At 45.6% G+C, this 14,328-nt stretch overlaps 1 protein-coding gene across 2 annotated transcripts in view; it reads right to left on the reverse strand.

The window, feature by feature from the left end:
* The window catches only part of CLIP2 (CAP-Gly domain containing linker protein 2), a 575,836-nt gene that overhangs the window by 437,802 nt on the left and 123,706 nt on the right, over positions 1-14,328 (reverse strand). For both annotated transcript variants that reach the window (XM_078679434.1, XM_078679436.1), the window contains exon 2: positions 8,761-8,984. In XM_078679434.1, coding sequence (XP_078535560.1) covers positions 8,761-8,875 — 115 coding nt within the window. In that variant the 5' untranslated portion in view covers positions 8,876-8,984. The remainder of the gene's footprint in view (positions 1-8,760; positions 8,985-14,328) is intronic.

The following is a 14,328-nucleotide window of genomic DNA, read 5'->3' on the forward strand; positions in this document are numbered from 1 at the left end:
CTGAAGTGTACCAAGAGAGGTCGTTGCCCTCTGAAGTGTATCAAGAGAGGTCGTTGCCCTCTGAAGTGTATCAAGAGAGGTCGTTGCCCTATGAAGTGTATCAAGAGAGGCCATTGCCCTCTGAAGTGTACCAAGAGAGGATATTGCCCTCTGAAGTGTATCAAGAGAGGTCGTTGCCCTCTGAAGTGTATCAAGAGAGGTCGTTGCCCTCTGAAGTGTATCAAGAGAGGCCATTGCCCTCTGAAGTGTACCAAGAGAGGATATTGCCCTCTGAAGTGTATCAAGAGAGGTCGTTGCCCTCTGAAGTGTATCAAGAGAGGTCGTTGCCCTATGAAGTGTATCAAGAGAGGCCATTGCCCTCTGAAGTGTACCAAGAGAGGTCGTTGCCCTCTGAAGTGTACCAAGAGAGGTCGTTGCCCTCTGAAGTGTATCAAGAGAGGTCGTTGCCCTCTGAAGTGTATCAAGAGAGGTCGTTGCCCTATGAAGTGTATCAAGAGAGGCCATTGCCCTCTGAAGTGTACCAAGAGAGGATATTGCCCTCTGAAGTGTATCAAGAGAGGTCGTTGCCCTCTGAAGTGTATCAAGAGAGGTCGTTGCCCTCTGAAGTGTACCAAGAGAGGATATTGCCCTCTGAAGTGTATCAAGAGAGGCCATTGCCCTCTGAAGTGTATCAAGAGAGGTCGTTGCCCTCTGAAGTGTATCAAGAGAGGTCGTTGCCCTCTGAAGTGTATCAAGAGAGGTCATTGCCCTCTGAAGTGTACCAAGAGAGGCCATTGCCCTCTGAAGTGTACCAAGAGAGGATATTGCCCTCTGAAGTGTATCAAGAGAGGTCGTTGCCCTCTGAAGTGTATCAAGAGAGGCCATTGCCCTCTGAAGTGTACCAAGAGAGGATATTGCCCTCTGAAGTGTATCAAGAGAGGTCGTTGCCCTCTGAAGTGTATCAAGAGAGGCCATTGCCCTCTGAAGTGTACCAAGAGAGGATATTGCCCTCTGAAGTGTATCAAGAGAGGTCGTTGCCCTCTGAAGTGTATCAAGAGAGGTCGTTGCCCTCTGAAGTGTATCAGGAGAGGTCGTTGCCCTCTGTAGTGTATCAAGAGAGACCATTACCCTCTGACCTGTACTAAGAGATGCCATTGCCCTCTGAAGTGTATCAAGAGAGGTCGTTGCCCTCTGAAGTGTATCAAGAGAGGCCATTGCCCTCTGAAGTGTATCAAGAGAGGTCGTTGCCCTCTGAAGTGTACCAAGAGAGGTCGTTGCCCTCTGAAGTGTATCAAGAGAGGTCGTTGCCCTCTGAAGTGTATCAAGAGAGGTCGTTGCCCTCTGAAGTGTACCGAGAGGTCGTTGCCCTCTGAAGTGTATCAAGAGAGGTCGTTGCCCTCTGAAGTGTATCAAGAGAGGTCGTTGCCCTCTGAAGTGTATCAAGAGAGGTCGTTGCCCTCGGAAGTGTACCAAGAGAGGATATTGCCCTCTGAAGTGTATCAAGAGAGGTCGTTGCCCTCTGAAGTGTTCCAAGAGAGACCATTACCCTCTGACCTGTACTAAGAGATGCCATTGCCCTCTGAAGTGTATCAAGAGAGGTCGTTGCCCTCTGAAGTGTATCAAGAGAGGCCATTGCCCTCTGAAGTGTATCAAGAGAGGCCATTGCCCTCTGACTTGTACTAAGAGATGCCATTTCCCTCTGAAGTGTATCAAGAGAAGCTGTTTCCCTCTGATGTGAAGCAAGAGAAGTCATGCCCCTCTGAAGTGTGTTAAGAGAGGTCATGCCCCTCTGAAGTGTGGTAAGAGAGGTCATGCCCCTCTGAAGTGTGTTAAGAGAGGGCATGCCCCTCTGAAGTGTGTTAAGAGAGGTCATGCCCCTCTGAAGTGTGTTAAGAGAGGTCATGCCCCTCTGAAGTGTGTTAAGAGAGGTCATGTCCCTCTGAAGTGTGTTAAGAGAGGTCATGCCCCTCTGAAGTGTGTTAAGAGAGGTCATGCCCCTCTGAAGTGTGTTAAGAGAGGTCATGCCCCTCTGAAGTGTGTTAAGAGAGGTCATGCCCCTCTGAAGTGTGTTAAGAGAGGTCATGCCCCTCTGAAGTGTGTTAAGAGAGGTCATGCCCCTCTGAAGTGTGTTAAGAGAGGTCAAGCCCCTCTGAAGTGTGTTAAGAGAGGTCATGTCCCTCTGAAGTGTGTTAAGAGAGGTCAAGCCCCTCTGAAGTGTGTTAAGAGAGGTCATGTCCCTCTGAAGTGTATCCTTTAAGGAGATTGGGGTTGAGCTACTGTTCGAGGTTACACAATCCCTGGCATGAGTGTTGACTCTGAGTTTTCGAACTCATGAGTTCGCTCACTAACTCGGCTCCTTTGAACAACAAATTGTCACTAGCCACAAGGAGATAATAGTTTTGTAAATTCCTGGAGGTGGATGACAGTGTTCGTCTCATGTGAAGTGGAGGATGCACCAGAACTTGAAGATAATAGCCTTTCAGAGCTCCAAGGTAGACAGAGCCCCAGTTGGGAGTTTTATGGTGCACGGGGTTATGGGGGAGCAAAATTACGGGGGATTGAATCAACGATTATGGTCGCACTTGCACCTTTGAACCCCGCAATTTGTTTGAGTCCCTGGAATTAGGAATGACCGTGCAGATTTCTGATTACTTGATACTTTTTAGGATTATCCTCGAATTTGGGGACTTTCCCGCTTTCATTTACTTCCAGCTGTGAGCCAGTGGTTAACGAGGGTCAGTGGTACATCAGGTTGAACAGAGGGCGTTAAAGGATTGGGACAGTGTGAGGAGGCAGGGCAGACTCTGGGGCTGCTGGGGGAGCCTACCATGCTCCCTTCTGTGGAGGTGGTGGAGGTAGGGGGGACGCCGAACTGGGCATGTACCCCCAGTAATTGGCCTGGATATGACTTTAAACATTTGCACTCCGGCACCCCAGAAAACAGGGCCCACATCTGCTAACCTCGGCTGCGGGAACAATGGTCAACGAAGAGGGGATTCCTGTCGGAGATACCGCTCCAGACAACTCAGAACTGTCCCCAGAACTTACAAAATGGAAATAAATGATGAAATACATCCTAATTCCAGGAACGAGTGCAGCCAGCATATAGTAGAATCGTGGGGGTCTGTCTCCACAGAGAGGCAGGAAAAACAGCCCTTCCTGGGGCAGATGGAGACCGATGGGTAATAAAGTGGAGGAGAAAAGGCAGGGTGCCGGGGTATTAACAGTAAAAAAAATGCCTGGGTATTAGAGTGTAATAATTCTAAAATGAGCACAGCGTAAGCTGGGTTGGTGACAATGACACTGGCTGCTACACGGTAGGTACCTCCCCCCCCTCACAATTAGGAATGTAAGACAGGACCAGGCGTCGATGGTCTGCAAGGCGGTGTGTTCTTCCTCAGATCACACGTTTGGTCATGTGAAGATTAGAACACAATGGTTTACAACCAGCCTTCATCCTTGCTGGTAAACGTGTAGTGCCGCCCAGGGGAGTCACGTGACAGGTGTGATAGGCGGGAATCCCCGCCAGCGAGGCCTTGGCACAGTTACACCAGGAAGCACTTTCGCCCTTGAATGAACTCCAGCCAGTCTGGAAAGAATCAGAGCAGTAATCTCAGACCGTTAATACCCGCCCACGTGCACATGAACTATGCCAAAAATGATTATTTTCTACTAACTCCTTTCAGATCTCCAAAAATGGCCTTTATTTCACCAGCCATCAAAAATATGGGTATTTCAGAGTGAAACTGGCTGAAGACATTTCTATAGAGCACCACCCGCCTTATTTTTAATAAAATTAAGAGGCTGTGAGCGGTGCTTAGAGGTTCCCGCGCCAGTGATGCGGTGTGCACGACACTATTGCGCTTTCACCATGAATGACATCCTTTCAGAGCACACGGGCGGGCTCTCGGGGGCCAAGTTTTAGATACAGAGCCACGGCGCCGTTCTCTCAAGGGTGTTCCTGGCAGCAATGCACGGGGCCATGCTCAATAACACACCGAGGCACAACTATGCGCTTAGAGGTATGGCCTAACGGCCACAGCAACTGACTTTGGATCTGGTGAACCAGGACCGAGTCCCGGCGTCGCCTCAACATCGAGCGATTTTTGGCAAATCTCTCAATCTCCCCGTGCGTAAACACGACCTCGTGTAATGTGACTCACAACTGAGTGACATTCCCATCAGAGAACAAACCCTGTGGTGATGAACTAGTCTGGGCCACGCCCAGTCCTGGGTGAGTCTGTGAACGTCTTGTCCAATGCAGCAATACAAAGGCCAGGCTTCACCATTGGTCGACGGTTAATGTGAAAACAGATCTCAAGAGCAGTTTCTTCGGGACCTGCAACTGACAGGATAGTGGAGGAAAAGCACAGAAGGGAATCAACCGGAAGGGGTTTTCTCCCTAAAAACAGTGGCGTAGGAAGGGGTGGTGCGGGCCGCCAAGTGTCATCACTGAGGGAGTGACAAAATGGCAAAAATATGTGTTTAAAAAAAACATATTTTTGCCTTTTTGTCAAGCCGGGGGTGACAAGAAATTTTCCGCACCGGGTACCACCTGACCTTGCTACGGCACTGCCTAAAAAAACAAATTACGCCATACAAAGGCAGTGTAAAGAGTGCGGGAACAGACAGCAGAGATGTTTAGCAAAGCCGGTAAACCCTTTTGGGTAGCTGTTGCGCCTAGATATAAATTTAAATAACATAACATAGCAAACACTCACAGCCGTATACAGAGGAGGCACTGCAAACAAGCCGAAGCAGTACACACATGTAACCACATGGATGAGTCCAACACCCCACACCCTCTGGTGCTTTGCCAGGCACCCCCTCGCCCATTAACAATCTTTTCCATTGGAACACAGGGTCCACCCCATCAACCCCCTCACACAAACCTCAGGCGGTGGGTCCTCGCGTGGCCGCCAGCATCCCACGATGCCTGGCCGTGGAAGGAGCAAACGAAGAATGATCGAGCCAACACATGAGCAGAGCAAGCCAGAGCCGAGCCTAGGACCTGGCTTGGCTCGAAGAGCACCAGCCGAGCCATACAAAGGTTTGCATGTAAAAAATGCAACAAAGATCGAGTAAATATATGATAACGTTTCTTCAAAATTCAAAAAGTGTAGTTCTTTATCATGTGGAAGCGCTTCACCGTAGCATCTCAGATTATGTCACCCCACTGAGAGGCAGACATTAAAACCGATAGTTTGCCGTGTGGCCACGAAGCAATATCAGTCTATTCAATCAAACATAAGAGGTTTTTGTACAGCAAACAAATTGAACTCACGCATTTAAGGTGCCCTGATATATGATAATGAAGAAAAAGGAGGCTCTGTGAAATAAAATATTTGTTTGGGCCACAAAATTTGGTCAACGGGGCAAGCTGGGATTGATTGCAGGTTTTCTTGTTTCACATTGTGCAGTTCAGCTACTGAATGGGTACCGCTTTCTTCTCTCCTTTTACATAAAAAGTTAATGCTTTGCCTTTAATTCTTGGTGAATGAGGGTATAGGGTCAGTGGCAGACAGAAGCCACATCAAGGCACGGCTCGTTTCGAGCTCGACAGCCCGAGCTGTCCATTAGCTCAGCCGGAGCCAGGCTTCTGGCTCGAGCCTGGCTCAAGCTTCTTGCCCACCTTCAGACCAAGAGTTGTGAATCTTTGCACTCCAGCACCCCCCAACAGTCCATCACGGGTCGAAATTAGTCAGCTTCAAGTGCTAAGTTCTTCTGATATCTGATGTGACCTACAAGACAAGAATTGAAATTCCGGCAAGACCGATTCAGGCTTTCATCCTTCCAAGTTTGATACATTGAGGCCCATTAAATTGGATTAATGGTAACACCTGCTATATATTGTATAGCGTACAAACAAGTTACTATTAAAAGCAATTTACTAAAAAGCACCCTTTAGTGATCACACTTAGGATAGGATAGGATATAAGTTTGTAAAGCACTCGAATGCAGTGACGTCTTGGCGCTGGTGTATGTGGAAGTGGTGCTGCCTACCTTACAGTAGCTATGTTGAGGCAAACAGCCAGGTTTTAAGATCTTTCCTAAACGATTGCCGGTTTGGATGAAATCTCATGGCTGTTGGTAATTTATTCCACAACTTTGCTGCACAGTTTGAGAAAGTTCTTCCACCCCATCCTACTCTCCTAATCCTGTTTATCTGGAGAAGGCCCAACTTACTGGATCTCAGGGCACGAACGGGGTGTAGGGCATGAGCATTCTTTTTACATTAAAAATAAAGAAATAAAGACATAAGTAAGGCAACAAAAGTAGAAGATCAGTGAGAAGAATATTTGCTACCCAGTGTAGAGAAACACAGTTATTCTTTATCGGTTTTTCTTTATCCAGTCCTGCATCTGTAACAATCACCAGCAATAGTTCCTTTGGTTGATGATGTCAGCTGGGGTTTTGTGGATTACATATGTATATATAAGTTGTGAATAAGGCTGCACTGACAGCCGAAACGTGAGGATGAATATCTCATTTCCATAAATAAAGTTTGAGAAACCCACAGGAGTGCCACTATCATTTTTCTTACAAAGAGGGTGATTCATATGATATATATATATATATGATATACTATTTTTCACTATTAGTGTAATAGAAATGGGAGTTCATTAAGCTGAAATATGACCCTCCCTGGCAGCTGAGTTAAGTAAAAAATGCTTATTAATGTATGCTGAGTCTGTGCTTGCGGGTGAGAGTGTATGTAGGGGTGTGTGTGTGTGTGTACATGTGAATGCGTGTTTGTGTGAAAGTGAAGGTCAAAGGGCGCGTCATGTCACTTCTGCTACCCCTGGCATTTTGGTGAATTGACATGCATGATGGGAGAGAATGCAACATGTACGTTTTAAGTAAGTAGTGCAACTGTTGTGTAGTATGAGAAAGTGTGTGGGCAGCGTAGTAAGATCCGAGAGAGAGGGAGAAAGAGAGAGAGAGAGAGAGAGAAAGAGAGAGAGAGAGAGAGAGAAAGAGAGAGAGAGAGAGAGAGAGAGAGAGAGAGAGAGAGAGAGAGAGAGAGAGAGAGAGAGAGAGAGAGAGAGAGAGAGAGAGAGAGAGAGAGAGAGAAAGAGAGAGAGAGAGAGAGATGGGGGCCTAAAGGGAGGATTCCAGAAATGAACAGTGGAAGGAGAGTTGGGAGCCACATTGGCTTGATTAACAATGGGTCGGGACGGGCTGGGGTATTTATTTATCATACTAGGTAAATACCGACACAGCAGGATGCGGTAACCACTCCCATTCGAAGTTTTCCTCTGGAAAATGAGGAATGACATTCATCATTTCATGTTTTTTTTCACCAGGATTCCGAATGTAATGGAATATATCATACTTTCCCCCCTGATGAATTTTGGCAAATATGACTTACCAGAATTCCCCACGGGAAATTTGTAGGGTCCAATCAGTACTGCAGTACGCACAATTCTGATCGTGCAGGGGTTGGAATTTTCCAGCCGATCTCATAATCTGGGCCACAGACCTACATCGTGATCCTTTAAACTTTTACTTTCAATGAAAACTGCTTATCCAACCCCAAATAACAACATTGCTTTTGGTTTTTCACAGATAATAGGTAAACCGTGACGCATTCTCCTTGGCAACATCCTTTGAAACACGGTCCATGCGTTTGTGCCCCACCCGGGACAGTCTTTCACGTCCCTCACGCGCCACTCCAGTGTGTACTGATCTAATGGTGACATCATACTCTGCAGCACACAAGTGTGCCAACTTATGTATCATTAGTGAATTGTGTAGCGTTGACCTAGGCGCGCGGCAGTGGAGCGCCTTAACAGGTAACATGGAAATACATTCCTACAACACACACTATGCAACGGGGGTGGTCTGTAGGAGGTAGAGGAGGCTCGTACTTGTTTATGGATGTCTTGAAAAGGTGTGTTTTCAGCTCTCTTGCGTGGCTAGCTAGCACATTAGTCTGGGCGCATGTTTCTTCAAACAAAATATGTATTTTTCAACCCCCTGTGCATTGCTTTCTACTGCAGCCTTCAGAGCAGTACTAAGTATTTTACTCCAGGTGACCCCCCTGAAATCAACTCTACATCTGGCGGTGCGTTTCATCTAGCGGGCCAAAAGGAATTAAACATCTCACTTATGCTGGTCACTCTCCGCTGGCTGCCCATTGAAGCCATCGCCATATACAAGACTGTGTGTATCACCCATAAGGCCCTACACACATCCACTCCTGTTACCTGGCGGCCAACATACCTGGAGACTCTAGACCATTGTGAAACGCCAAAGTACTGCTGCCAGGACCCCCAGCGTTTAAAGGAATGCCTCATGGCACAGTTTTTCTCAGGAAACGCGACAAAACATGGGACTCTTTAACTCCGAACCTATGCACCACCACCTTAATGGCGATCTTCAAAACCGAGCTGAAAGCCCTTCTCCTTCTAAAGCATTGTAGCTAAAGCCACCTTAGCTAGCCTCTCCCAGTGGGAACATGCTCTCTCACCACTATGGCTTAGACCTTGAGATTTACTACACTAGCTCCATTCAATTAGACCCTGCCCGGAACATTGCACCAGTTGGCAACCTATTCACTGCTGCAGCGCATACTACCCCTCGAACACTTGTAATTCTGTGCCTTATGTAATGATCTGTGTTTGTTGTAAACTGCTACTTAGTAAATCTGGGCCATGTATAATGCTCTTTGTTTATTGTAAAACACTATAATGCCTTTGGGTCATGTTTGAGCTACTGAAAAAAGCAAAAATAAATCAATTTAAATAAATAAGGTGCATCCCACTGCCCAACACTCACCATCTTTGGAGGCGGTGTTGGCTGTTGCAGCAGTCCCCGATGAGGACCGCCCCGCGGGGCTCGAGTGTTTGGCGCTCCCCCTTCCGGGGATCTTAAGCCCGCTCGGCTTCAGCATCGTTGGGCCTATGTGATGGTCAAGCGTGCAGGTGAATCTCTGCAGACGTCCGGTGAGGTCACCGCATCAGACTTCCGTGTGCCGCATGTGCTCCTCCATCGTCGTACACCTGAGGAAGATGGATTAGAAGAATGAGTAAGGAATCACATTTACAGAGAACTGCCTCTAGGCGCAGCTCTGTGCACTGACTGCATTGTACAGAAATGTATAGACACAGATGATCAAAATCATAACAGAGATGCTGTCAGCAGAATCTCCGATGGGAAGACTGCTGCTGTACATAGAGCAATATGTATATTCTTTATATAGCATGAACCTAGCCACATAGCAATGGAACGCGGCGTACTTGGGCCAACAAGCAGTGGTGCTGGAAGTAGGGAGGGCTGCAGGTGCTGCAGCACCCCCTAGATTCTATTACACAGTTTCTAAATGAAAAAGATTATATTTCAGAAGACAGCACTCCAGTAATGCATTCATTGAAAAGATTCTCTGTAGCAATGTATTTAGAAAATGATCCATGATCTGAACTTGTTGACCCTATTTACCAAGCATTTCTCCATCCACCTCTCCTCCCCCCTTGGAGAGGCTAAGGTATGCGCGATGCTCTCAAATGCACAGAGACCCAGGCATTGCTTACTCCTCTGGAGCGAAAGACTAGTACCTGGACTCTAAAAACTCAAACATGTCTAGCGTAGAGGGGAAAGGAGATGGGAAAGGTTACAGACAGTTGAGTGGTAAAGGCAGTGGTATGACTGTGGGGAAACTATGTGGAAAGGATGGTGTGAGGATTCTCGGTGATGAAGTGTTGCTTGTGCAGATGGAGTTCCCGCTCCAAGTGGAAGTGAAAAAAAGCAAGGACCTGGCACCACACTTTTAGGACTGTGTCAGCAAATAATCTACCATCAATAGTGTAAGGGCACGGACAGCACAAAATGATGAGGCACCAAAACGTGTCGAGGACATCAAATTGTGTCAAAGTAAACTCCCACCAAAATGCGAACGGATGCAAGATTTTCAGTTTGATATTACGTATAAGTCCAAGGTGGCCCCACTCCCACCCCGCACAGTCCCCATGGACCAGCAATAGAAGGAGGAGGGGAGCCACAGGGCAATGTAAAAATACCAAAGTCTACCTGCATTACCAATGTACACCTCACACTCCACATTCAATCCTAACCAAAATACAAAGGTACTGATGTGTCCTACTGCCCACCACTGCCAGGGTCACTTCTCCAGAAACAGAAAGACATATGATCACCTGCAACCTCCAACATTATGTAGAGTTGGTGCTACCCTTAAGGCAAGGTACGGTGGAGGTATCACAGCACCATCTAGTGGTTGTGCCAAGTCACTGCAAAAGGCACAGAAAATGATTGTCTTATAGATAAGGGTCGTGCTGCAGGAGGCAATTTTCTCTTTTGCCCCGAGTGATGTAAATGGTCACACCATACTCGCAGTCATGGACTCCTATGAGACGGAGATGATACTTGCACTCTCACCACTTGCCTGAGACCCTCCACCAATCCACTTCTCCTCGCTCTCGTCACCCAAGAGCTGGGCTTAGCCCCTGCAATCAGAAGCTACTCTTTCATCATATGGCAGCAACATGGATCGGTGGCTTAAGTGTCCACTGCCCACCCCTGGTGTGACTTCTAGGCCATGATGTCTCTGCCAGGGCCAGTTTGACCCTTCATCTATACAAAGTGCACAAGTTAATTTGGTAAGTTACCTGCACGTGTAGGATTTAGCTCACTGTGCTATGTACCGCAGTAGGCTGCAGGTCCTATCAGCTGTGCTCTGCAACTCTACATTTCCTATGACGTTACTTCCTGTTTTGTATACAGCGCTCCTGGGCTGAGCTCACCCTGTAAAACGCATAGGCAACGCCAGGAGGTCTGGTTTATAACTGAAAGTGTCTCTTCAGTCACTGATGAGTTCAGGCACAGAATATTCCATTATGCATGCATTCTCACTCATTTTTGCACTCAGACATTTATTCCACGCACCGACTCCTTCTTGCATGAACTTATTTACCCATCAGCAATAAAACAGACACACATAATCCCTCCAGCATACAGAAGTAAAATAATAAAAGTAAAAAACAAAATATGCCATCACCTAAACTTGGCAGGCACATGCCTTTAATACAAAAAGTAAAGTAAATATTGTAGCGCGTGATCATTTTGCAATGGTGTTGTACACAATGTATCATTGTTTTAAAATCCCAGCGCAGCTGATATATTTAGAAGCAGGGTGTTGGGCATCTTTGATCAGTAACAAAATAATATACTATGCACAATAGCGTGACATGGTAGCTGCTCTGAGCAGCCATCTTCCAATACTAAAGCGTATAGTTCACCACTGTTGTACTAACCCATGGTGGCCAACATAATGCTTCTAAACCTGGTGACCATCTTGGAAGCATAAAACAATAATACCCTACAGATAGTCTGGTAGGACTGTCTGAAGAGCTGCGGAACACTAACAATAAAAGTATAACAAAACAATTGAGAGGGAACTAATAAGAGTTAAAAAATGGAAATCTATAGGATTGATCATTAGTCAATGAAACACACTAATCAATGAAACACACTAATTGTCAGGCGGATGTGCACATGTGATTAGGCCAAATACCATTACTCAGAGGACAATAGAGCCAATGGCAGGATGGCTGAATGTTGCCCCATGCAGTCTGCTGCCATGGAGAAGCAGACTGAGAATGACTTGAATAGAAAAAAGAGGGCTGGTCCAAAGAGCATGACTGTAAGTATATGTATGCATGTAGAATTGTGTTATGTTTATTACAAGGGCATGGTAGACACTACTCCACTTAACAAGATCCAAAACGCAGCACCGCAGTGCTAACCTTTTACCTCAAAGCGTTTATCCAAGGCGGGTAACCAACATCAAACCCTTGCTTAATAAGTTAATAAGTGAGATTAATGTAACAAAAGACCAGTAAACCTTTAAAGCCTTCAACACAGTGTAATACAATCGTCCCTTAAAGGCCTATTAGCTTTAATACTGCATTTCAAAATAAGTAGGTCAGGCCTACTTCCTTTGTCGGAACCTTTTATTATTAACCGATCAGACCTATGGCATTTTGCATGATTTTTTCCAATTAACCAATCAAGCCTATAACCATCATCAAAGACTTGTCATAATAAACGGAGGCCTCCAGACTGCACATAACAAGGCAACCATTAGGAACAGTGATAACATTATAAATGCATACACAATTACAGTTGGCAAAACAGGAGACACCCCTTGTGTAAAGGGCGCAAGGATTATCACACTGCAAACCTTCAACTCTAAGGGGGGGATAACCACCACCAGCACCCTTTCCTACTGCAGTAATCTGTGAGATTCGACAGAGCAAAATATCTTTCCATGATGAATGACAATCCATTATAGGGACTCTCAAAGTGCAAATATTCTTAACATAAAGTTTGTCAGAAGGGGTAACCAACACCAAAACCCTTACCTATAATGGTAATAAGTGTAATTACCTGTAACAAAATGCCTGTCTACAAGCTTTAAGAAAGTGTAATGACAAACCTCTCTCAAAAGCCTAATAGTGCTCCAATGCGATGTTTACAATAAGCAAGTCAGGCCGACTGCCTTCGCCTTATGTTTTTTCATAATAAACCAATCAGGCCTTGTGTCTAGATCAGTGGCTTGTTCCTGTAACCAACTCAGTCCTGCTCTGTTGAGCATAAGCTTTAGCACGAGGCAAAAAGTGCAACACAAACACTCTTATTCAGCAGAAGTACACAACTTCTGACCAATCAAAATCAGTAGTAAGGGGAATCAACAATTGGGGGGAACCAAAGGCTCTCCCTCAGTAGTTATAAAATTACATATATGTACAAAATGACGTCTGGCAAAACAATATACCATTTTGCGATTCTCAAATAGCGATTTTTAAGGAATCGCTATTTGAGAATTGCAAAATGGAATGTAGGTAATAATTCACAATTTTTTTGTGAATCTCTAACATTCCTTAATTGCGATTAGCAAATTGTGAATCGCAATTAAGGAATGAGTGTCCCATTCATTCCTATGGGCCAAGAGGCCCATAGGAATGAATGGGGATACATTCTCAAATTGCGCTTTTCTATGAGAAAATCGCAATTTGAGAATCGCAATTCCAAGGGTGCCAGGGTGTCCAAAGGACACCTGTTGCACCCCTGGAATGTGCCTGTAAGTACATGTGGCGCACATACATGCCCTAAGGTAAGGGCATGTCTGTGCACCACATGGCACTTTGATTTTTTTTTAAAAATGCATTTTGACAGGAAATCGCAAAATACCACCTACTTGAAGTAGGTGGTATTTTGCAATTCCTTAAGCCAAAATCGCAATTTTAAAAGCACCCCTACATAGCATTTAAGGAATCACAAAATTGCGATTCCTTAAATGCTTGAGCAAAATAAGGAATCGCAATTTTTGCGATTTCTTATTTTGCTAAGTGGCACCTACATATCAAAACGCCGTTTGCGATTCGCAAACGCCAAAATTCGCCAAATATCGGCGTTTGCGAATCGCAAACGCCTACCTACATATGCCCCAAAGACTCTCAAAGTGCTAACCTTCAACCGCTTAAGATTTGTCGCGGGGGCTAATCAACACCAAAACTATTGCATTCTATGACTTTATCATATTGTAAGAATACTCCACCCTTAAAGGCTTACTGGCTCTTACGAATGCATATACCATATATAAGCAAGGTATACTGCCTTTCTCATAGCTTTTCATAATACAGCACAGACCTATAGCCTTGATCAGCTGTTTGGGCTGCTGTGTTGCGCATAATCTTTTCCACAAGGCAAAAACTGCAACAGAAGCACTCCTTTTCAGTGGAAGTACACAACGTCTGTCCAGTCAATATCCGTACTCAGTGCGACCAACATTTGGGCGGAGCCACAGTTGTAATACCACCAACAGCTATTTTTTTCAGTTGATCATATAAGATCGGGCGACAGATGCAATGTTAAACCAATACACTTTGAGGGTATTTGATGTGTTCCAAATGCCCACCACACTACCCTCCAAAGGGAAAACCCAGGTTCCCACCACTAATCCTGAATTTATGACTGTAGAAGGCCCTACTTGCAGATTAAGATGATCGTAAATTCCATCTGGGGGAGTAAATGTCAGCACACAGTGATTCTGTGACTCACAGCAGCACACCTGCACTACACCTTCACGCATAGTTGAAAATGCACCTGTACCCCAGCAAACAGAGTGAAACCACAGCATCAAGAGCTGAAAGCCAGAAGAGAATAGCGCCATCCAGAGTACAAAACAAGAATCTACAGAAAAACAGCAGCAATTTAGTGAAAGTCACCAGACTTCTGCATCCAGATAAAGCTCCAGCAGTTGAAAGCGAAGCACCGTCACCAACATCAAGAAAAGAACCACAACATCCAAAGTGAGTTGCAGCACCCAGA

This window comes from Lissotriton helveticus, chromosome 3_1 (assembly GCF_964261635.1).
Source record: "Lissotriton helveticus chromosome 3_1, aLisHel1.1, whole genome shotgun sequence".
NCBI classification, from domain to species: domain Eukaryota; kingdom Metazoa; phylum Chordata; class Amphibia; order Caudata; family Salamandridae; genus Lissotriton; species Lissotriton helveticus.